The sequence below is a fragment of the Charadrius vociferus genome, unplaced genomic scaffold (assembly GCF_000708025.1).
Source record: "Charadrius vociferus isolate BGI_N301 unplaced genomic scaffold, ASM70802v2 scaffold90, whole genome shotgun sequence".
Lineage (NCBI taxonomy): Eukaryota > Metazoa > Chordata > Aves > Charadriiformes > Charadriidae > Charadrius > Charadrius vociferus.
The window spans coordinates 1,947,305-1,972,939 of record NW_009647222.1 but is presented as its reverse complement, the minus strand read 5'-3'; the positions used below and the strand labels follow the sequence as shown (position 1 = coordinate 1,972,939).

At 38.7% G+C, this 25,635-nt stretch overlaps 1 protein-coding gene across 1 annotated transcript in view; it reads right to left on the bottom strand.

Moving 5' to 3' along the window:
- BCL2L13 (BCL2-like 13 (apoptosis facilitator)) overlaps positions 1–25,022 on the bottom strand; it is a 31,373-nt gene extending 6,351 nt beyond the window's left edge. Inside the window, exons 1-5 of the mRNA XM_009879635.1 lie at positions 24,902–25,022; positions 16,033–16,143; positions 14,929–15,085; positions 11,542–11,611; positions 5,744–5,887 (exon numbers count right to left, since the gene is read on the bottom strand). Of these exons, the coding sequence (XP_009877937.1) occupies positions 5,744–5,887; positions 11,542–11,611; positions 14,929–15,085; positions 16,033–16,143; positions 24,902–25,022 (603 nt within the window). The remainder of the gene's footprint in view (positions 1–5,743; positions 5,888–11,541; positions 11,612–14,928; positions 15,086–16,032; positions 16,144–24,901) is intronic.
- Between the last annotated feature and the right edge of the window lie 613 nt (positions 25,023–25,635).

Sequence of the window (25,635 nt, the reverse complement as noted above, 5' to 3'; positions counted from 1 at the left end):
TCCCGGAGAGCAATCTTTACCCTGATAAAATATTCAGAACACTCAGCACAGCTAGGAAGTTCTTTAGGGGAGAGTACCGACTTTATCTTGTAACGTAACCTATCACAGACAGAAATGAGGTTTGGCCATTACGCTTGTATTGTCTTACAGTGACAATACAAGTACTAGGAATCCGTCAAATGCATTTGTGCTTAAAATCTAGTGTCTGAAAAACAAAAGGCAAGGACTGATGAACTGGGCTGTATCCCGGGATCCCAAGAGATCTCCCTCTGGGGAAACATGCAAATTTCCCACAATAACAGATTTCCCCAGAGCTGAGAATGTGCTTCTTGTATGATTTCTAGCTATAATAGAGGAGCAGCCGTGTACCAGTGAAGTGCTGTCTGTGCCGAGGACTGAGCAGGCAAAGGCTGTGCCCACAGGTGGCAGCTGGGATCGGGATAGCTTTGCTTCTGCCCACGCCGAGCGGGCTGCGGTTCCATCCGCTCCATGCCTTCATCCGCAGCCCCGCTATGCCATGCCTCTTCAGACCCTTGCTGAAGTCAGACCTGACAGCGTTATCCTGCTAATCCTTCAGAGAAATGGATTATGAAAGGGGCAGCTGACAAAACCCATATCTAGAACAGCACTTTGAAAAAAAATAACAAAAAGCCCTCAGGCATTTATTGCAGTATTCATCTTTGTGAAACTGTCAAGATAGGTAGAGCCAAGAAAAACAAAGCAGAGTCCACAAATAGGGTGGTACTTTTGAATAAGGAAAAAATTTTAAAAAAATTAAAAGAAGTCATGGGAACCAAATCAAGGCACACTGATACTGCAGCCACTGCTCTCATCCCCTTCAAGGAACGCTTTGCCTAGAAAAGGCTGCAGAAAGGATCCTATTCCTTCCCCTGCCCTCCAGCATAACCTCTATTACCTGCAGAGGGTCAGCACCAAAGCAACTCCCTTTAAGGTTTCAGTCTTAGCAATTTAAATTGAAGTAAATTCAGTTATTTAGAGACCACTTCTTCAGACAGACTGATTTGAAGTTGTTGGAAGGGAAAAAAGAAAAGTGACCCTTGACCATTTAAGTTCCTTCTCCTTCAGCCACAGTGCGTAGAAATTAAAAAAACCTATTACTGTACCAAAGAAGTTACGTACAAATAAAAGTGGTTGTTTCACTGCTGCGGTCCATGATGCAAGTGTAAAGTATAATTATTTTGAAAGGAAAACTCCTTTCTAGGACTTCTCTAATTAGATTGCCCTTTCTTGCATCTACGATAATAAACTTACTTATCTCTCCTCCAGTGGAGCACGTCTCTCTATTTCTGCATTGTCATTCTCAAGGCAGACACCTGGACTGCTGCAGAAGGAGTTTATCTCCGGTAGCGCAAACTGACTGCCTCGCTTCCCCACAATGGCAAGTGTCTCTTTACTCTTTTTCTCCTCCAGATTGTTAACAGACTCCAGTACGTAAATTATTCAATCACTAGCAGCAAAGAAAATGTCAAAACCGGCAGAAAAGCCCAAGACAAAACACTGGAAGCAGGGAACAGCTCTTCTAAGGCTGAGATATGAACCCATAAACACTATATGTATTTCAAGCAAATTTACTTTTACTCTCTTCAACATGGGCAAATAACTAGTTAAATTCAAATCCAGAGCTGAACATCATGAGACAAGAACCCTGGGAAGGCAGAGACAATTTCAGCTACGGGTCACAAATACAAATACCAGCCTCTTACTGAGAGAAGAAAGGTTATTAACTGAATACTGATAAACACCAACTGCATGCACTTATTTCACCTCTTTCAAACAACTGAAAAGCAGATGGGCTTGTAATGTTAATGTGAATCTGAGAAAAAAAAAAAAAAGCCGCTAGCTTCCAAGTAATCTTATACTTTTTCCTCCTTATAGATATTCCCAGACTATTTCCACATAACTAAAACCTAACCATGGAAAACAGGATCCGCAGAGCTTGAGAAGAAATAAATTATTTGGGAGGAGGAGTGGGAAAGGAAGAGGAAAAAAAATCCTTACCAACTGACTGGCCTTACTGTGCACTTTTCCAGGAGACCAAGAATTGCTTCTGATGCAGCAGCATTCGGTCCTGGCGAAGTCAGACAGAGCAAAAAGGGAGGGGAGGTACGAGGAGGGAAGGGAGGGGAGAGGAGGAGAAGGGAGGGATAAGGAGAAAAGGGGAGGGGAGAGCATGTACACTGCATGTCAGTTTGTTGAGCCCTAACATTGCTTTTGGGAGAGAGAAGAATGAAAACCACTACTAAATCAGGCTGGGAATTGGTTTGCGATGGTTCATGATGATAGGGGAATGAGCCCTTAATATGACCATCTGAGTTCAAAACAGAGAGTCAGGGGGAAGAAATGTGTGTCCCCATGTGTCTATTTAGAGAACCTGGAATGCCAAACATGATTTTGCTCCAAAAGAGAGATCATACTAAAACTTAAAGTCAAGCAGGGTAAACGTAAGAGCTGCAGCCAAAACTGTCATTGAAATTAGTGAGAGAGGCTGTTCAGAAGAAAGCAAGATCCCTCCAAACTCAACTTGCATCTACCTGCATATGTAAGAGACTGTAAACTAGATGGAGTAGTCATTTCATTTCTTCATTCACATTTATGTTGACAGCCGCATCCAAACACAATATGCAGTGCACTGCAGACATTCCTACTCTGAAGACTTTCACCCTAAACCAGTAAAACAGACCAAGGGGAAGGGGAACAGCTTACCACGGCCAGAATCATAGTATCAAAATATTGCATGCACGTGAACAAAAAAAATATGCCAGCTATTCTCTCACCAACCAACCAACCATTACATCCCAGTCCCACCCTACCATAAAAAGTTAGCTAAATCACAATTTTAGTGCCTGAAGGGAGAACAGGAGGGGAACACTCACTGTTTCAACACATCATTCCGTCACCAGGAGTGCGATGAAAAAAATCAAAAAGCAACTTCTCATCTCAGAAGCTCTACCTCTAGTATTCCAAATTTCCCATTCCTCACAAGCCACCCCGATTTCTTGAAATCTACTGCATAGCCATCCAATTTATCGACCGTTATCCCCTTGCTTCTAGTTAATTGTTGTCTACCATCCTCAATCAGATGCTTTCCTGGACTTACAGACATCCCGAGCCCATAAAACAACTTGAGGTCTTGCACACACACACACACAGAACCTCAGGAGCTCTTCCAGCCGCATTGTGGCTGCACAGCATGACGCAGCAAGTGGTCCCACTGGATGACAGAGCTCTGTAAAATTCTAACTGCACAGATCCACGGTGGGGCATAGGAAGGGCTCAGCTGACCCCTTACCTTTGACTGGTTACTTCCCTCCTGGCAAAGGTTGGCTTCAATCCAAAAACTAAGGACGATCCCAAATTACGTGGTGCCAAGGGAAGAGAGACAGCACCACAGACACTACAGATCAGGTCTGCCCCTGAAAAGCTGACTCCTGAGAAGCTCTCCTCTGCTCCTGAGCCACGAAAAAACAGACAGGCTATTCTGATATCTTCTCAGTTTTAAGTAAGCTCTTAGCAGCTGTAGGGAAGACCTATCTTCACACCGCTCCAGAATAACACTACTGAACCTCCTACTGTCACAGCAACGTAATTCACTGGAGACTCCCAGGTTTATACATTGCCCTTATGGCTCTAGCAAAGTATTACTGACAACTTGATCCAGCACACAGAGCTCCTGTGGCAGATGCTTATCTAAAAAAAAAAAAAAAAGGCAAAACACTTGCCTAATGGCTAACAGCCTGCCATGCGGCTCTCCCCGAGCCCTTCTCTGAAACACACACACTCTCCCACCCTCACCACACGCCCCGCTCCCAGCACTGCCATCCCCAGAACAACATCCCACAGATTCGGAAGAAACCGAGAAGCATGTCACTCTAAAAATGTACATTTTCATTACAGGGAAAGAAAAAAAGACAATAAAACCATATATTGCTTTCCTCCAAGCAAAGCCACAAGCCCAGTGGGTCCCCAACCCCATCCCCAAAGCAACTCACAAAGGGTTAGTGCAGCTACATTAATTTGGCTGGAAAGGATTTTCATCACCTTGTCTCTTTCCTCGCCTCTTCTGCTGTTTCAAAAATAGCTCTGGCTTGTTTGCTGTACCGCTTATGTCAGTCTGATTTTATGCCTGACTGGATGTATACAGACAAGCCCGTAGCCCATTAAACACCGACTACCCAGATCTGTACATACATGCACAGTCACACAAACACAAAGCACAGCCCCCTCCCGTAGAGGCCATGCTGGAAAGCTGCTTGTTTTGAGAGGCTTTATGCTGTATTAAGTATGTTTATAGCAGGCCTCAGATAGGGGCTAGAGAACAGACTACAGCCTCTTCTGAGGTTAAAAAAAAAAAAAAAAGGCAGAAAAGCAAAATAGCACTAACATCCACCTGTCTTAAAGCTGCAAGTAAGGACTTTCCCTATGATGAAAACACTTTGAAATGTGACTGCGTTTATCGAATGACCTAAGGTCATTTGGCTGCATGCTGTTAGTGCTTCTGTCCATTAAAGACAAACAATCCCTCCCAAAGGCTTTGAAAACCATTATCACGATTGCCGGGAAGGGAAAGGATATAGGAAGGTGCAGACATGCAGAAATTCTGGAACCAACTACTCTTAAAGAACAATTCAGGTAAAGTCCTGAAATACAAGAAGCTGTCTGAATGAGATTTTTCCTACTAGCATTTTTTTTTTTTTTTAATCACTGTGTTTTCCTGAACAGCTTTTCTTTTTAGAATAAAACAACTTGCTGGAGCCATTTCACTAATCCCAGATTAATTCCATTCAAATCTGGCATGCTTTCCAAACCCAGTAATCTAAAGCTCAGCCTCCTTTTGCACAGTTCTACCTTCAAGACCCAGCTCATCGGCTGTGAGCTGCCTCTGTGATGTATTTTTAAATGAAACTTTCTCAGCATGCCATGACTCAGGAACATTGGTTACCATGAATTGAAGATTTCCACAAGGAAATGCAGCACAAAGAAATCTTGATTGCTCATTCTGTCCATGTTCCAATGTAACTATAAAAATCCAAAATGCATTAGCTATTTTGTCATTTACTATAAAAATAAATTAGTACCTGCTGACATTTCTGTATGAAGTTCTCCCCAATTACTTATCTGCTAAAAAGCCCTCTGAAATTTAAGAGGAAAAAAACCCCATATATCATTTCCAGAGTATGAAGATAATATTAAAAAGATAAGCCTCTCAGGCATAGTATCTCCTGTGACAGGTGTTTGCTTCTAAATGCAGTTACGTATGCACATTAACAGGAAAGAACATACAAACAAAACCTCACTGTATAGCAACAAATTAGCATCTTAAGGCACAGTGTATGATAACTAGCTGTTATTTGATATCTGAGGACCTTTTCAATTTCAATGGCCATCCAACAAACCAGACATGTAAAGAACTGGAACAGACTGCCTGGGGAAATTGTGGAGTCCAATCACATAGGTCTCTAATGTCAACATCAGAAATGAATGGGTAAAAGTCAGTTCTGCCTTGGGGCAGAGAGGTGAAATAGATGACTGCCCAAGATCCCTTTCCAACTATATGTTCCTGACCTCCTGCTTTTTTTTTTTTTTTTTCGCTTTTTCTGGGGCATTCCTTCTCTCATCTGCTTACTTCTAGCAACCCTTCCTAGCTTTCACTCCTATTAAAACAAGTATCACACTTAGAAATAAGCTTTGGACAAGGTAAGAAAATTAAACATTGTCTTCTTACCCATCCTCCTTGTTGAATGATATAGTCTGCAGAGTAGTCTTCTAGATATGTCACCCCGAAGTTCACAAGTGCGCTCAGTGGTTCCTGGCCCCGTCTGGTTAACTCCATCAGAAATTGTTGTAGCAGAACCAGGGGTACCAATACCTTCAACAAACAAGGATTGTGAATAAATGCAGAAAGCATTATCAATACTACTGTGTAGGTAAAACAGAAGAATTCATGTGGTCCAAAGATATCAGGGACTATAAGCTTCATTTTTGTGAAGACACAAAGCAGAAAAACAATACAATTTGGTTAAGAAAGACACACTTAATCTCATAAGCAAAACACCACAGCCTAACTTGAGAGTTTCACTGAACAGGACTGCAGTGCTTTCCTAAACCCCATTTTTTCCCAACAGAAGATTCAGGTAAAGAAACAGAACAAGCCCAGAACTAAGTAGCCCAGAAGTGGAAAGATGCAACATTATAAATAGCTTGAAGGGATTATGCATCCAAATTGTATTTAAACAGCAAACTCATACACATTCTTGAATAGATACACTGCACCAGACAGTCTCTTTAGAAGTTCACACTTGGCTTTCAGACAGGACAGAAACAAACAACTCCTCCCAGCAGCATAACATTACAGACATATTTAAAGTAACAAACACAAACCCCTCTCTCTCCACATTAAACTCTCCCTCCTACACAAAATTCAACACGTACAGAATTCCCTCCCTCATTTTCTACTCCCATTCCTCCTTCCAAACCTTTTAGTCTTTAGCTCAGCCTTAACTCAAATGTGAATTGCTCTGGAAGATGCCAGACGCTGTGAACCCACCTCCTTCATATTACACAGTTCTAGACACTTCCTTCTGAAATTGTTTTTGTTTGCCTAAACAACACGCAGTTGAACTTACACACTCGAAATGTATTCTCCTAGAGCAGGCAAGTGGCCCTCTGGGCAAAGTTTATATGCAGCACTTTGCCAAGTTCAGGAAGCTGGTATGAATTGAAGCCATTAGCATCTGAAAAAGCGCTATTATAATGCAAGAGAAAAATATTTTTAAGTTTTACTGCACCTAGTCTGTCACAACTGCATTGCCCGTCTATTCACTTTGCAAATAAGAGCATTGTTTCCCAGCTGCACAAGGCAGATGCAGGCTCATACTACCATTCAGACTGAACTCCAAATGCCTCCTTCCTTTCCCAGTCTCCTCCTCCTTCAGCCTGATTTTCTTTTCTGCAAATATCCTCCATTACTATTCCCAGAAATCACACTTTAGGATGCAAAGCTGAAGGAAGATGAATAGGAAAAAGTAGGCTGGGTTTGAGATTTGTACTAAATTAATGATGGAGTCACACTGAGATGGACAACTGAAAACAGATGGGGGGCTTAAAAATGCCTGTAATCTGATAAATTTAAGATGTTCCAGCTGATTAACAACTGAGAGAGTCCAATACTATGACAGACAGGTTATAGTACTGTTCTGGGAGGAACAGTTAACAATGAACTCACTTAACTGGAAACAAAATGGTGCCTTAATTTTAAAAGCCTTGGGGTTTTTTGCGTTTCTTGTAATTAATTTCAACTCAGAGGCAGAAGAGGTGCAATCTTACAGTGCAGAAACATAAGGAGAAGGTCAAGGTGAGGCAAGTGTCAGAAGAAACGTCAATCTTTTTGGATCAAAGAAAAAAAAGCATGCTGTCAAGACCAGGCATCTTTCAGATGCCTTGGGCTCACCCACATAACTCTACAACAGCATGAACATCGAGATCTCAAAATATTTGACATTTACTTTAAGCTGAAGGCAAGAGAAACAAAGGCAAAAAAGGCTGCTTAGGAAATGAAGAGAGCTCAAATGTTGGCATACTGAACATGATTGTCACCTTCTTCCTTTGCCAACTTAAATATCTAATCCATCCACTCCTCCCAAATGTAGCAAGTCTCTGCAGGCCTCAGGAGTGAGGGACCAAATTCAGACTCTTAATATCCAGTCCCATGCAGACCCAGAAACAGCGCCTGGTTCTCCTTTCCCACTGACATTATTGACAATTCTGCCTTTGAGACTGGTGAAACAGGTTCGCATGATATTGTCCCTAAATTAATTTAAGAAATTACCTTCACAGCACTTCCATAAAGGTTAACAACAGCTTTCTCTACAGAAGAGTAGCTATGTGAACGGTGATGAGATTTAACTAGAGCAAAGTAAAAATACAGCTTTAGCAATTCAAAGTAACTGCAATTCCCTCTATCAGTATGCCTGGGAAGAAACACTAGGGGCTGTTTATATTTTGACTGAAGAAAAACATACACAATATCAAGCACAGCATGCCAGAAAATAGTTGGCAGGAGAAAACTTCTAGGGAATCATTATAAAAAACCACTGTACTATCAGAAGATTTCTGATTGTGTAAATGAAAAATTTCTGTGAATTATACTATTGCAATCCCATAGTACAATATTACAAATTCAAAAATGAAAAAAAAATTACAAAGAAAGTTCAGACACTTTGAAGAAGCTATCCAAAGTAATTGCCACTTCTGTGTGCCTTTTGACTATTTCAACATAAAATTCAAATAATTCTTTACATTATTATTTCTTACATTTTTGTTGTATTATTATTTGGCTCCAATTATCAGTAAAAATGGCATAGTAAGATGACTGCTAACCTACTTACCAGTTCAGCTGACTCTCAATATGAGTATTTTTTATCCTTTTATCTGATGCACAATAGTGGGATTATGTATTTTGGAGTATGTATACAATATTCAATTTTAAGCAAAAATCATAAAAACTCAACAGAGGAGCATTTCGATTTTTATTACATTTATTTTATTACAGAAATATAATTTGCCCGAAGTTTGAGGTGGTTTTGGTTTTGTTTTGTTTTAAAGAGCCTTATTTCAAACACAAGGTGAAGGTTCCCTGTCTACAGAATCCAACATCAAGCCCGTTATTTTCACATCATAATTTCTGAGAAATACATGAAATAATTTCTTTTCCTGTATTTTTTTAACTGAGAAACAGGACTTCTAACGCCTGTGGGTAAAATTTGCCTCTGTGGGATGTTAATGGAAGAACTTATGTTCCTATGTATTAGTTTTACCCTGCGATACTTCCCCATTCAGATCGATATTCATGTTTTAGTGACTGAAACCACTCCTTTACATCCCATGTGCTAGTCAGTTAACCAAATCTCTTCAGCAGTTCAAACAAACCATTGCACTCTGGAAAAGATCCACATTTTTAAACAGAAAAAGTAACTGCTATATTTAGAAGTGTCTTCTTTCTGCTCATGCCTGTATAATGAATAGGTTCTTTGAAAACTGGTATGACTAAAAATGAGACCTTCCCAATTGTACACCAGACAGATCAAGCCTTTGTCCTCATTCAACCTCCAACCAGCTACCCAACTAGGTAATCCAGTGCCTCCCAGAAGTACACGCTTACCTGTATGCCACATTTCTCATACACATAACATCAAGCAAGATTTGCAAAGACTACTTGGAGTCTGCTTTATGCCACAGAGATACTGGGCCTTGAAGCGATCAGTGTGGCTCTCTAAGTGCATCACATTCAGTATATCAAATAGGTGGGGCCTTTATACATACATATGATATAATAATACATACCTACAACAGCAAAAGCTCAGAAATTCAAAGCAAGACTATATACTAGTTCATACGCTACTGAAAGCAAAAAGAGCGTCTTGCTGTGCCAGACGCTACTACTGAGCACAACAGATACAGCTTACATGTAACTGAAAACACATTTCATCTACTAGCTTCAGTTGTTTTATTTCTTCTAGTCTGGATCAAACCACAAGCCCTGATCACACAGAATTCTGTCTGTGGGAAGGTATTTCCACATTTTTCAATCCTTTGACATCTGCCACAGCACAGCTACTGTTCATCTTCAATCTCTGCTTCACCCAAGAAACTACAAGATATGTAACGGCTGTGAGCATGTAATAGGGAGTGATTTATTATTCTGTTCAGCTAGCTCAGCTAGTTGTAGGTTTTCTTACTATTTAGTGATAAAAGGGAGTAAGCTTCAGTTGTCCCGATAGAGTCAATTTAAATATACACCCTTCAGTTTTTCGCTATCTTGTGGCCAGCACAGCCTCATCTTGCTGCTGCATGCCTGCTAATTAGACCTAATGCTATGTCTATTTATATCTACTTTTAAAAATTATTTTTCTAACAGCTTCTGCTTTAGAGTGAAAATTAAGCTAGGTTGAGGTTGGAGGAAAGATATCTAGATCTATTCTGTTATAAAATACGATTCTGATTAAGATGATAAAGGAATTTAGAAGGAAATGAAAACAACACAAATGTATTCCATCTCCCCGAAACAAGTATTATTAAAGGAACTGCTAGGCATCCCTGAAGCACCAAGCTACCACGAAACCCATACAAACAGATGCTGTATTATTCTAAAAAATTTCCACTCTGTTTTGCTTGTGGACTATAAGTTCTGTAGCAACAAACGTTACAGGTAAGCAAAGATGATGGCAAAGACAAGCTGATGGGGATCAAAATCTGCTAGCCACAGGGGCTGCACAAATGTAGCAGCAATGAAGGCTAAATCATAAACCCCCAAATGCAGCTAATCCATCTACCCAGCGCCGTATCTTCAAGAGGTGAGTACCAATAGCATATGGAGACGCAGTAGGCAACTGACAAGCTCCATCCACATCCTCCCTTGCCAACTGAGCCACAATGACTGGTTTTATGCTTGGTTTTAGTTTTTGCCAACTGAAAAGTAAAATGTGCTAGCTTAAGCCACCTTCTTGATAATCAGATTTCATGGTTGTTTAAACTAAAATGCTATGAATCACAAGATGATAAACTGAAAGAACACATGCACCAATTATAATTGCTGAAGCTACAGGCAGTAACTTGTCAAGCAATGTTTAATAAACTGCTTTAGAAGTTCCACACCCTTGGTTAGAGGATCAGTTTCTGAAGCAAGCAGGAAAATCTAGTTAAGGAAAAGTATTTCTAGAAAAAATACTTAAAGAGGGGAAAAAAGATTTCTTGCTCTATTTTAAATTTAAGACTAAATTTTAACACAATTTGTGATTAAATTTGCAAGTAGTTATTTCATCCTTTCATTCTTTTTCTGATGCCCACTGAACCCATCAGAGAATGATTAAGATGATGAATTTGAATGACTAATGAAAGATGAAACTGGGAACAGTAATTCTACTCATTCTACATTAAAACATAAGATAGCTCATTTACAGATTTGCATTTTGTTTTAAAAAGAAGCTTAATCTCTTTTGAGGTAAGTACTCCTGAAACCAGGTAGACACACCATCTTTATGTTTTCTGAACAACTGAAATACTGTGAAGATACTATCAATTTTTATTTTCACTAAGTTTAGCACTTTTTTTACACACATTTTGAACCTGAGATGGGAGCAAAGAAACAGTAGCGAAATATTATGAAAACACCTGTCTCAGATTTCATTACAAAACTGCTAAAGAAATAAATCTCTCTTGGGAATTTAAAAATGTTTAATGATTATTTTTTAAAAATTATGTCAAGCAACAACTCTAACTTTTAATTTTACAGTAATAAAGGAAGATTGACCTAATATTTCCATTAGATAATTTCTGGCTAAATTATCTAAAACCTACATATTATGTCCACATCTACCATTCTGAGAGTGAAAGTTATGTCATACTAAAAACAAGTGGGTTCTTTTTATTCTTGGCCCTCTGTGAAGCATAACTGTACCTAGTAAAAACACTGTGGACATCAAACAGATGCCAGAGATATCAAAGTGAAAGTCACTTTTTTGGTACCTTGTTCCATCCAGTGGCATGAGCAGCTGTCTCTTGTGTGCGCTCTCGATATTCTTGATATGTCACCGGCCTGCAGAAGTTAAACACTGAAAGTTATAAAAGGAAACAAAAGAACAAGAATAAAATAAAATTCTCAGTTTCCAGTGAACAAAATATTTTCACATGTATCACAGCAAATAATTTTCAAGAGCTAACAAGTCTCGCATTTCAGGACATAAAACACTAGAACCAGACAGGGTCAGGAAGGCATCACCTTCTCCCAGTTACACAATTTCATATAATTGTTTAAGTGAATTTCATAATAATTTGATATTCTACAACTTAAAGGACATTAGATAAGCAGGTTCTCTGATATGCTACCAAAATTTCTAAGCTCTTGCATACAATTTTTTATATTCTAAGACTTTAAAGACAGAAAATTCCACTATGAAATTCATATGTGAGATAGAGGCCAATAAACAATATAGGCTATGAACCAACACAGACTGCTTGACCGCGTTAACATTATGTTAGAGTTGATGCCTTTATTTGCAAGAAACAGCACTCCTGATCACAAAACACCTTCCATATTTCAGTAGATACCTCTATTTTAGATTTATCATATCTCTACGTCTGTGAATTGGGATGATAAAATTCCTCTCTTACATACTTTTCCTCCAAGATCATACAGTATCTTAGAGTCAGTAACAATACTTTCTGCCAAGTGACAGAAGATGTGCCGCTGCAAAATAAGTTGTCCTGAGCCAAATCATGACAAGAGGCAAGTTCAGACTTTAGTTTAAGGGAAAGAAGGGTAACTGCAATTGGACAGAAGACCGCTTATTGAACTCCAAGAACCTGTCATGATCTAACAGCCTACTGTACCATAACGGACTTGTTTATATGCATATAAAAGGACAGGAACATATAAGCAAAATAAATAAGTATTGCATCAAATAGCACTACTGTAGCAAACATGGGCAAAAGAACAGAGTTAAAGCACACTGGGGAAAACATAATTTGGGTTTGTCATTTTAAGTGCATTCTCTTTCTTTGTACATTAGTTCCTTTAAAACGCAAATCCAAATCAATCAGTGGGATGAGAACAGCAACGACAGCTGCAGGAAGGATATTATCAAGAGATTAAACAGTGGCTCTGGTTTGCCTTATGAAAAGGCATGCATGTCAACATGTTTTCACAGGCATTTCAGACTTTATGTGTATGTGTGTATGTATGCATATAAATAAAAAAAATACTTAGAATGCAAATATTTTCCCACAGAAAACACAAGAAGCCTAAACCATCAGGCTACTAACAAGCTAGAACCACTTAATTGTCAAACACCTCATCTGAGGAACTTTGCAAAACCAATCAACCTAGAGCGCACCAGTTATGACTCCTCAATGTCAAACAGTCAGCCAATTATCTACAACCTTTAAGACATTTAAACTTAAAATGCTGTTATTTCAATTTACCATTTTAGACACACAAAAAGGATGGGTTGCAAGGCTTATTGCTAATTTTCCGACTTCTTGGCAGTCTGTTTTTTTACTGTGTCCTGAGGTATTTATCAAAACCTCAGCTCTTCAGAAGATACTAAGTGCAAGTTTTTAAGGTCACATGGGACAAATGCCTGGCTTGTGAAGGCAGATAAGCTTCTGCCATTTCTGGAAGAACACACTAGCATATCTTTTGCCACTTAAGGAGAAACTTGTACCCCACATACTCTTTTCTGTGAGTAAGTAATTGTTAGTTTACACAATATTGAGCTTACTTTTTGACCCTATAGAAACTGCATATAGAAGCAGACAGACTATATATTAGTTTCTCAAAGTTAAATGGTGAGTTGCAGAGTGTACTTTTCCCTTGGATGATTCATGGAAAAAGAGACAATCACCTTCATCTGTCTGGTCAGGTGTTACATGGCACCTTTGCTGTGAAATCCACGTCAGTCATAGAATCATAGGATGGTTTAGGTTATAAGGGACCTTTAAAGATCGTGGGTAAGGATATCTTTCACTACATCAGGTTACCCAAAGCCCTGTCCCACCTGACTTTGAACAGTCAGTTTTAAATTATATTGGTCACAAAATGTCAACCCTTAGTTGATGACTAGGGAGCTAGTTAAGGAATAGGTGGGCTAGTTAAGGAATCACTGAATGGTTGAGCTTGGAAGGCACCACTGAAGAACATCCTGTCCAATGACCCTGCTCAAGCAGGATCTCCTACAGTAGGTTGCCCAGGACCATGCCCAGACAGGTTTTGAATATCCCCAAGGATGGAGACTCCACAACCCCTCTGGGCAACCAGTGTCAGTGCTCAGTCACCCTCATAATAAAAAGGTGTTTCCTGATGTTCAGATGGAATGACTTCCAAATTTGTAATCTTCCAGAAGTCTGCCACAAAAGGGTATTACCTTCATGAGGGCACGAGATGCTTCTCCAATGCATGTATGGAAGGCTTAAGCCCCATGCATCAGAAAGTATACACTAGGCACTGGTAGCTAGACTTCCAGTATCTTGTTGTTCAAACAGTTCATGAACAGCTATACAAACTCTGAAATAGCACAAAAGATTCTCAGCTTCTTATGAGCCATATTATTTAAACGAATCCACAAAACATAGACTCAGATAGCTATTTGTTTATGTTGCCTTCACAAGTGCATTTATGTAACTGCCCCTAAAGTAGCACCTTCCAGCTCTTTACAAATACATTTTGGAGGTCACTCAGAACAGCCAGAAGTAGTTCATGTGGATCCGTTAAAATCAGGCTGGTAGTTTACAATAGAAAAACAAGCAACCATAATAATTTTACCAATTGGCAAGACATTAATCAAGATACTAGGATGCCAAGTACAATGTGCTATTTAAACAATAAGATTAAACTGGCAGGACAGCTCTTAAGGCACCACGGTTAGCCCAGGGGCCCACATTTGCTTCAGATGTGTACCTTAACAGTCATCATAAAGCATCTAACTACCGTCCTTTCAGGGAGACTCTCCCACTCATCTTGAGCCAGACTACAAACAAACCTTCAGCTCCACTCTTAACTATAAAGTAAAAGAAGTTAATCTGGCTACAGCCCAGAATTCATGAAATTGGCAATGGCAACGGGAGCTACCGGCTGCTAGTTTCACCAGCAACTCAAACTACTTGAATTAGTCTCAGAAGTTGGATGATAAAAGATTAGAAACATTTCAGAACTTAACATTAACGCAAAGAGCAAATACCACAAAGAAGCATTTGCACAGTACAACACAAAACAAAAAAAAACCAACCCAGCCAGATAAAGGAACATTGAAAAAGAAAGAAATGCAATACAAAATGTAGTCCCAGCTTGAGCATTTCAGCAGCAGTCACAATGCAAAAGGAAGCACCTTCCCTTTGAAAAAGCAAATGGAAACTCACTTGCTAAGCAAGATCTGCAGTGCTTTGTGCAGATGTTCTTTCAATTCCTGGGACACTTTCTCCCCCAAATGAGCCAGGCAGTCTTCTATCGAGCTCTCTGGATTGGCAGGACTGAACACTGGGGAAGTGTGGCAGTCAAATCCTGTAGTGGTAAATGCTGAGAGAAAAAAGTATACAAAGTAAAATATAATAGATTCATATAAGAGCATCGGCAGTCTCAAATTTCTTATCCCACCAGTTAACACAATTTGTATGAGGGACAAAAAAATCACAACTCTATAGTCAAAGCATGCTATGAACAAACTGTAGTAAAACAAGCATGGTCCAAATACATTCTGGAAGTGGCACTTTGAGCTACATTTCCCCTCCAGCTCTTATTTCACAACTGCATCCTAACCAGCAAGTTAGCTGAATGTGCAACTATTCTCAATTTTAAACTGATGCCAACCCTGACGGAGCAGCAAAGAGAACCTCTTTTCCATGGTAAAATTTCCCCACATGTGGATGTACCTGCAGCAATACCAGAGTATCATTTTTTAAAATAATATTTTGTTTATATAACCTTTTTCTTCTCAGTTTAACTTCTAAGAAAGGTCTATATGGATGAACACAAACAGATCTAGAACCTTTCTACTTCAGATTTCCAATTTGCAACACACATGCATAGCAAAGATTGTTTTCAAATCATGCCTTGCTGGGAGTCCAATAAAAGCCACATCTACAGGTCAAAGCACATCACAAAAAATAAACCTAGTGGAAGCGAGAATCTGATGGTTTAAGTCCACACTCCTCTGAATGTTAGCTGCCGAAGAATGATTTCACTCCGTCATCAACTGGAGCAGCTTCAGGGCTGCTTACATTTCATTATTTATAGTAGCCTATTAAATGTCATTCAATTGTTTGCTTTGGCTAGACTCCACCACTCCAAATGGTAACGTTTAACTATTTTCCTTCATGTGACAAGGTGTAGAAATCTTGTGGGGGGAGGAGGGTAAAGACATACAATGCTTCCAAAAACCTCTTTAACTAGAGTACCTGTTACAAATTAACTACCATTATAGTGCATAGAGATTATTGACTGAAATGGGAAAATCTGAAGAGCACCTTCCAAGATTTCTTCATCAAGACGTTTTAGCTCCTCCTCAATTTCTATTTTAATCTTCTCTAAAGCCTCTTTCTCTGAAGCATGTTGTGCCATAAGCTGTTGTTGAGTCCCTAAAAGAAACCAGAGAAATTATTCAGTTATTTCAAATAAGGTAGATAATGGAACACGATATTGAAATATTAACTATAAAGGAATTCAAGGTGAAAGTTCTATTTGAGACAGCAACATAGAAACTATGATCCCTTAAGGGCACTTATTACAAAAGTTTTATTATATGAACCTAGAAACACATAAACTTCCATGCCTATTCAAGATAGAATAGGTGCTTTAAATATGAATACATTAAAAAAACCTAGAACTGTAAAGCCACAAACAGAATATATAAACAGAATATATAACAGCTTTAAAAACAAGCTTATCTTAAATTTAAGACCCAAATCAAACCAAGGCACATAAATAAGCAGTCATTAAAACTAATATTATCAAACTACACCAAAACAGACAGGCATAAGCTTGATTTTTAATAGCAAAATATAAAATTGATATTAATGCCTACAAAATCTACAAAAATACTCAGAGCAGTTACGTAACTACATCAATAAAGAGTTCTGAAATCTATTATCTGGGCATCATTTCGTTGTTAATGAGGACTCTACAGGCCACAATGAAATAATTTAAGACTGGGTTCACAAGTAACAAAAGAGGCAAAAGACCCCACAATTGTCAGTCAATTGTCAATTCCCATCTCAAACAAGTAATTTAGGAATTTGAAATGGTTGCGTATCCCTAGAAGAACACGTGCTGTGGTTTGGGATCACCAATACATATTCTGTGTGCTGAATCTAGATATTTGGTAGCAAGAAGTTGTTTCAGCCATATCATTCAGGATCATATAGAGTCTCAATCATCTTGATTAACATGCTGTAGCAAAACAGAGACACAAAACTATTTCCAAACAAGCCAAAGTATTTAAAACATTTGAAAGGAACTGCCTGCTGAATGTCAACCTTTCCAATATAAGGCCATATGGCAAAGTAACTACTCAAGTAACTGTTTTAAGGGATGGGTACTAATGGTACTAATGGAAAGACTAGATGTCTGGGACCAGCGCTAAACTCTTGCTGTTTAGCTGCTTTTTCTCTGTATTTACTCATCTTTATTTCTTCCATCAGCTTTCAAGCATGTGTTCAAATCCCATTCTTAAAGCACACTACAATGTGTTCCATTAACTGCTGTCTTATTTTCACTGAACATCACTCAATCAACAGCCTACCACTGAAATTTTCTTCTTCCTTTCTTTCAATTCCTTAAAATGTCCTACTGAAAGATAAAACGGTTCTCTGTTATATCCATGTGAATATAAAAGTGAATTTTGTATCAACTTACTTCTGAAATAAATAAATAAACAAATAAAATTGACCACAAAATTTCCCTTTGCTAAGTAATCCCCCTTCCAGCCATTTCCTTCCCCAAGTTTTGGGTCAATTATCAGCCTTCGTTAGCCCTGCACTCTGCTACTTTCAACAGTATCAGTGACTGGGTTACCCAAAACACATTTTCTTAGCTCTCTTACTTCTGAATATTCCTTAGAATTCTTTTTTGGGACTTCATGTCCCCTCATGCCCATGATTTAAACACCACCTCCTGGCCAACTTTCTGATAACTTTGCCCACGTCCACTGTTTCTTACTCAAACACCCAAATACTGACCTATCTCCAACTATCTCACCATTTCTTCACCTACACCAACTGCCTACAGCTCTACCCGGGCATCTAGTCATCGTTCTCCTCCACAGATGTTCTTCACTCAGTTGAAGAAAATGAAAAGGGAAAGGATTTATATCTGTAATGTTGGTATCATCTGACTTAATTTCCTCCTCACCACCTGTATTTCACATCCAAATCTTTGGCTAAGTCCTGCAACACCCAATGCAGCTTTCTAGGATGTCTTCCTTCATTCCTGTTTCGAAGATACTAAATCATAATTTGGTGGTCTTATGAACAACTGCCTATTTTCTTTGATTCATCCTATTTAAATCTGCTTGAACTCACTTTAAGTGTTGTATCACCTTCCCTTTTCCTCCATAATGGGCATATAATATCACCAGTTTTCATATCAGGGTGTGTGAAAACCATAAAAGCAATGACACTAGTTAACACACTGTAGTAAAGTACACTATGCATTTTGTATATTTAAAAAAACACTAGACAATAAGCTTGCAAGGTCTCCTACATTTGAAAAATAAGTTAAAAATCCACAGAATCAACCCACTGAATACGTGCTAATGCTTAAAAACTCAGCACTCAATAGATACCTTAGAGACAAAATCTTTCTAAACTGACATAGAAGTCAGTGCAAAATGTTTACATTTATGTATGTGAACAGTTTAATGGAACAACAAATAGTTTAATTCCATTTTACTTAACCACATAGTGAGATCATCACCACTATGTTCAGAATAACTTTATTTAGCTTCTTAAATCCCTTCCCAAACAATCTCTCTTTGCCACTCTGAACAATAAATTCCAGAGAGGAGCAAACTGTTCCTCCTTTTGGTTAATGAACAGACACTCACTAATGCCTTGTCAGTCCCTTTAAGGTCGCCTCTTTGAACAACCGAACCACTGCTTCACAGTCAAGTGCAACAAGTACATGCAAGTACAAACTTTTATTTTAACCTGTGCTTCACCCTGTATATGGAAGGGATGAGGGTATTCAAAAGAGCACCCGTTCTCACGGGACTAATGTGATGATGATCACACATGACAAGCTGTCATACTTGATAATAAGTCACCCGGAAAATGGAAGGAAGAGAAATTCCATTGCTGCCAGTGTACAAAAGAGCTGTTTAGATAATCAGTGCTACAGTCAATGGTTTCCATCTCGTAACACCCACAACTTTGCAGCAGCTGCTGATTCCAATAGCACCTGACTATTCAGTCGTGCCAAAACATCAAAAACCCACCCCTCCCGGACCAGTGACTTTGCACTGTTTATTCCCCTAATTATCAATGGACTTCAGCTTTCTGCATCTCCTTATGTTGACCACTACCAACAGAAATTGCACCCAGTGTTGGAGAACAGCATATTCCAACAGCAAACGTCCTAGGCAAGTGGTACCTTTTTCCTTTAGACAGCTTCCAAGTCAGTTTGCAAATAGGTAGAATAAAACACTAAAAATAGCTTCTAGTAAATGAGAACATATTTTCATTGTTTAATAATGCAAATGGTCACACCACAAATGGCACTTGTAAGATCCATAGACACAGAATACTTTTCTATGCCGAAAAAACAGGTTTGCCTATTACAGCCTTTTGGTAAACTGACTCTGAAAGGCCTTTTCCCAACCCAAAGACACAACAAACCTCTGTTACAGAGTCTTACACACAGAAGTTAGTGCATTCTACTTTCTATTTATGGAATAAATGTTCCCTGTTGCACAAGTATGTTCTTGTTAAGATTTTTTTTTTCCAGGTATTTGGAGGCAACCAGCAAAGTAAGGGAAAATGTATTCTAAAAGTTCATCAAGGACTGTATCACAATCACTGCTATGACTACTAAATAAATGTAATACTCAGTAAAACTCCACCAATAAGGCCATTCCAGAAGTTCAGTAACAATACAAGACTAACCTGTTCCCCAGGTTTGATCCCAGGAGGAGGAGGGATGGGAAATCATTCTTCAGAGCTAGAGAGCCTTCACATCTGATTCTACAGTGTTTGTGTCAAACTATGGCTAACAAGAGATAACGGCAACTGTACGGAGAGACTGAAAAGGTGTTATGCCTTTTTAGTTCAGGTGAATGCAGGGTGAATGAAGAAGAAAGCCATTGATGTCACAGATTGCTCCTGATTTTTTTTTTTGTTTTATGCTTGTAATTTTAATTTACTGATATCTCTGTTTTCAAGTTCTCCTAGGTCTTTATATTATGTAGTCAACATTGACTTACATGTATAGTCAACATTGACTTAAAAATTTACTTTCAGCATGATTCTACTATTTCTTTAACATCTCCGACTTTTTAAAACACCGAGAACAAACAAGAGTCTGAAATTTCTGTAAGCACTGAGAAGTGAAAAAAATACATGAAAACTCTCTACAAACATATTTATGTTTCCTTTAACAAAAAGTATATCCATTACCCAAGCAAACTGCAGAACACAGACTGCCATACATAGATGTAGCCCTTGATTTGAGAAATGTTTAAAAGAAGCTCTTTATAAACCATAAGAAGGCTCACTTTAAGAGAAACTACAGAAGTCCAAAATATTAAGAACTAAGAAGAAACAAGACATTGACAATAAGCAGTCTTTTTTTTTTTTTTGGGGGGGGAGGGCAGAGAGGAGGCTTAATTAGTGGGAATTCACATTCCTTGAGGGACCACCTCTTACTTCTCCAAGTCACCCCCCAAAAACTCCCTTTCCTTGCCTCAGATCACCAAATAGCTCCCTCATTACCATAAACTGGATTGGTCTGACCTACAACGTGTACTTTTTCAGCCTGTGACTTTTCAGCCAAAATAGCTATGTTTTGCCCTAAGAGGAAAGTTTCTAAGGAATGAGTTATTCATCTAAGCTAAAACCACTTCAAAAACTCCTTCATTTCCTACAGACCAACAGTAGGTGCTATGAAGGGTAAGCCAAGATACAGGGATGGAGTACGAAGAAACCCAAGACACTCTGCAACAGCCACTCCAAGTGCCACCTGATGACAATAAATCTTACAACGACAGGAATCCAACCCGTGATGGTCAAAACCATACAAGAGGTACTACTGTTAGATTTTACATTTTAAGTAATTGTACTCATCTGTTGCCTCAAACCACATGAACTTAAGCAGATGATATCTTATCGTATATGCTTTATCATATTTACCCAAGCAATTTGTATTATTCACCTACCTGAAAACCTACCAAAAAGTAACAGAATTTACTGCTAACGGACTTTGCGTTAAATAAACTGAAGCAAGTGCCACACAGAATCACTATTCTGCCAGAACTGTAATAGCAATAATCTCTCAAACCATCGCCCAGTTAAGTTTTCTGGATTTTCCTCTGGAAACACTGAAATCCACTAGAGAATACCACACCAAAATCAACTACAGAATACTATAGAGCCGTAATGTTAAAAGATTGGTTTGTCCAATAAAACCGTCGTTTCTTCAAGAGCCTGGAATACTGGATGGCTCTCTCTGAAGTCCCTGCACTGAAGAGAAGCTATCTACAAATTTCAAAGATGTTGACTTAGATCAGCCTTCTTTGCTTGAAGCCGAAGTGGTTTTAGCTCTTGTAATTGAAGCCATCTTTCTTGCTACAAAATCAAGACCAATCCAGAGATCCAAAAGGAAATACATTGAGGTAATTTTCTATGTAATTTGTCTGAGTTTTCTCTTCATTAAATAAGATCCCTCCGAAAACCATTGGTCTTGTAAAGCATATTATGTCTGCAAAAAAATCAGAAATAACTTGAAATTTAACAAATATCAAAGATTTACTCTTATCTGAGCATCTGAGTTTTTAGAACAAGACATGTATCAGAAAAAGAACTCTCCCATATGAAATGCAGGAAAGCAGAGGTTTGGAGGAGATGACTGTAGGAGGAAAGGGAGGGGAATGGCCATAAGCATTCAATTTCTCCTACTAGTTCTAGCAGAGATAAAATAGTTCCACTCCTGTTGGGAAAGACTACTGTAGAAGGAGGCCCAAAGGAGGTACCGAAATACTAACTACACCTATCGTGCCTTATTTCCCCGTGTTATGTATACATGCAATGGAAAGGAAGATCCTCCAGCTGGTGCTACAAGGTATCCGTAATCAGCATCCTGCTCTGAACCGCCCTCTAGAGGAGTCCCTCACCCTCCCATACCGAAGGAGACAAAAGAGATTAACAAGTAAGGACAAAGCCAGCCTTCCTGGATACTCCCCTTATATTGTAATATGATACAGAAACCAGACAAAGAGTCTTAGATCCAACCTATTTGGATCTAAGAAAAACACATGAAGGCAAAGTACCATATACCACAGTCAATACCTCATATGAATGAAACATAAAATTAAGAAGTGTTCTGCAACTAAAATAGAAAGCAGCAATAGTCAAATGTCACTGCTTCAATTGTTTCCCATGAAAGGTCTGTCAGCACAATAACCAAATTAAAGCAAAATAAGATAAAGTGGCAGGTACTTTGTAGTAGAATCCTCTCAATTCATAAATCAACAGCGTTCAGCCATAGAGTAGAAAGAAAGACTACTGACCAGTGTTTTAAAGTACCACAAAAATCATCAATGAAAGGAACTTGGGATCAGTCAAGATACCGTATCAACAATTGATGACAATGCTTGAAAAATACACTGACAAGCATGATGTAATGTCATACTGTTATTATCCCTCATATATCTTCGTTACCAAAAACCAGAAGTTTCCTCATCATGATGGGATTCTACAGAACAACTATTCATTTTCGTTTACTGGCTTTCACATCTCTCTTGTTCTAGCCAGGTTTCTCAGACCACGCTTGTTACTGTAATACCCAGCTACCTTCCAGCAGTGCATTAGGCAGTGCAGGTAATATCCATTATGGGCTGCTGCAGGTAATATCCATTATAGACTGCTGCTTCTTTCACTGTCTCCCTAGGGGAGAATATAGAGCATATACAGCAGAATGCTTTGGTACAGCTCTCTGCAAGTAGGCATCAGCCATGTGCCGGACAGCAAGAAGACGCAGACTGTATATATAATATAAACTATTTAATATTCAAAGAAGATGCTTACAGTACTTCAAAATAAACACACGGCTGTTACCACACATACCCTGGGAGTGCAGCTGAAACAACTGTGTAATTACAACCAATGAGAGAAGAAGTAGGAGAAAAGATTTTTAAAAAGTAACTGTCAGACAAATGAGAGCTGTTGGAAGCATGGAAAGCAGAAAAACACCAGGAAAAGCGAATTAAGAAAGAATTAAACAAATCCTGAAAAAGGAGTATTTGCATTTAGTTTAATAACAGCCTGAAGTCCATCCAAGGCATCACAAAACACAGTGAGAAACGACATGGCAAATTACAAGTAAGGGAAAATTATTTTATCCATATGCTTTGATCAGAAAGCAGTAAAAACACTGAAAGATACCTAATTACAGTGAAAGATGATGAGAAGAGGAGAAGTTGTGGTCACTGCCTGGTTTTCAGGGTGAGGGTGGGGGAAATGTAGGAGAATTTCCTGCTTAGAAGGGAAGGTTTAGAGCAACAGGGATGAAAGAACAGATTTAGAAAGTATCAATACTTTAGAGTATTTTAATTGCAAATCCAACTACAGCCTGCTGTCACAGAAGCCAACATCTAAATAACACCTGAAAAGTAGACTCAACAGTTATCTTTAGTCAGGAGCTTGAAAGTCCCCTTAGCTGACTACAAAAATTTTATTTAAGCATTTGTAGCTTCTTCTTTATAAAATTTTAATACTGCTCTTTAATTTAAATATTTCTCAGAGGTTTCAGTAATAAGAATCAGTTGAAAGGTTTCCCCTCAATTTGCAAAGATTTCAAAGGTAACTACAGCCAAATTATTTAAAAAAAAAAAGCTTTAAGACTCAGTTCTCTTTCTGAATCTTGCATTTAAAGAACAAAGCAGACTCTTCCACATTGTAGCTTTATATGTGCTCAATACATTTCCAGTTATGGCCCAGTTATCACAGATGGGATATTCAGAATGAGACGCCACTGCTAAAATAAGCCCATTTTCCAATAAAGGGCTTTATGAAACAGCATCTTGGTACTAGGGTGCTTCTCCTTTCATTGACCACAGATGCAGTCAAAGTGGAAGTAATAGACATACCTAAAATATACGAAGATTAATTTTACAAATGACATATAATATAACCAGTATATGCTATATGCTTTAGTGCCAGACTGATAAAATCATTTATGTCATAGCTTTCATGCTGTCTTTTCTTTTCAGGAGTTTCTCACTTCCATGACAGGTAAGTTCAGTAAATGACAGAGTATGCATTCTTAAACGCCTGTTCAGAAAAAAAAAAAAATTCTGCAGACTGTCTTCATTTTTTTTCTTCAATACGCCTTTCATCAGAATAAGTTCTGAGTCACAGGAACTAAACAGTAGTGATGGAAACATCATTAAGAAGTGACAAGCCACCAAAACAATCTTGACAAACAGCATTGTTTAAGTGCTTGCCACCACAACATAAAGCAAATTTTACTACCTAGGTTTACGTGAAACACAATCTATCAAACCTCTTTTGCTCTGTCTCCTATTTATTTATTTAATCTGAATGCACAAACCTGTTCTGGAAGAAACATCCGACTCTATCTGACTCCATGCAGTCCTTGACTTCTTAAAAATAAATAAATAAATAGATGCAGCATAGGCCAGGTTAAACCTCACGTCTCTGCACTACCACTGACTGACAACAACAGAAGTGTTAACATAATAGGGCAAAACTATTTAGCACATGAGATTGCTCAAGTCATTGCTCAAGAGCTTATGCTGGTAAACACCTCCTCACCCTCGCTTACTTCCACTTGCCTTCCCAAAAAAGCAAGCATGGGCTCAAATTCTCAAGACTGCTCAACAAATATGTATCCATCCTTCCTAACCTCAAGACAGCTACTAAACCCACTTATTTGCTTCATAAACATCAATCAGCCCTGGCACAGCTCAAATTAGAACAGTAATCTAAATACAAACTGCTTTGTTTCCATCAGCATATCTTCCCATTATTTTAAATGAATAAAATAAAGAGATGCATTACACTAAACATCAGGCTAACATTGTGCATCCATGCACAAACAGCTGAAGAACTAATTGCAAATACAGTTTTGTACGTAAATATGTACAAGTGGATATGCAAATATTACCTTGAGTTGGAGGAGGAGGATGCTCCTGCGGCTTCTCTTGTGACAAAAGTCCCAGGTAGCTGAGAACTACGTATTTTGTTTCATAGTGAAATCCTACAGGCACAGCAGTAGAGGACGCCATCGGGTTGGCTTGCAATGCAGCAGTGCTCTTACGGGGCACGTAGGGTTTTCTCTGGGTAACTGAGGAAGACTGTGAGGAAAGAATAGAGTGTTTTGTTTTTTTATAACACTGCAATAGGTCACGAACTCATACATAACAAGGAATTATGTAACAATCGTGAAGTAACATCCAGGTTTTTGCCCTGATATCCTATGCATTCTTATTTTAAGAAGAACCGTGCAGAGTAAAACCAACTGTTCCCCCAGTCCAGCGCCCTGCCCGCCTGCTGCCAGCAGTGGCATTTCTCATTCTTGCTTGGCATACGTACTCTCACATTAAAGCAAACTGAACAGTTCCGCACCATGTGTCTGCCTCCTGATGCCTCCCAACTCAATCACACACAAAAATACTCATGTATTCATGCAAAGAGGTTTTAAGGGATTCCGAAGACTTAGTTAACTACAATTTGAGGTAAAAAGACAGGTTCTGAGGATTCTCTCTTCCCGTAAGCCTCCAATGAGTATTTTCGCAATTCTCTCCTTTCTCAGATTCTCTACTATAATGGTTAAAAATTTGACCATAATAGCCTCGAATTCATTTTACTGTTCCAACAGCAATGGAAAACATATGGTCA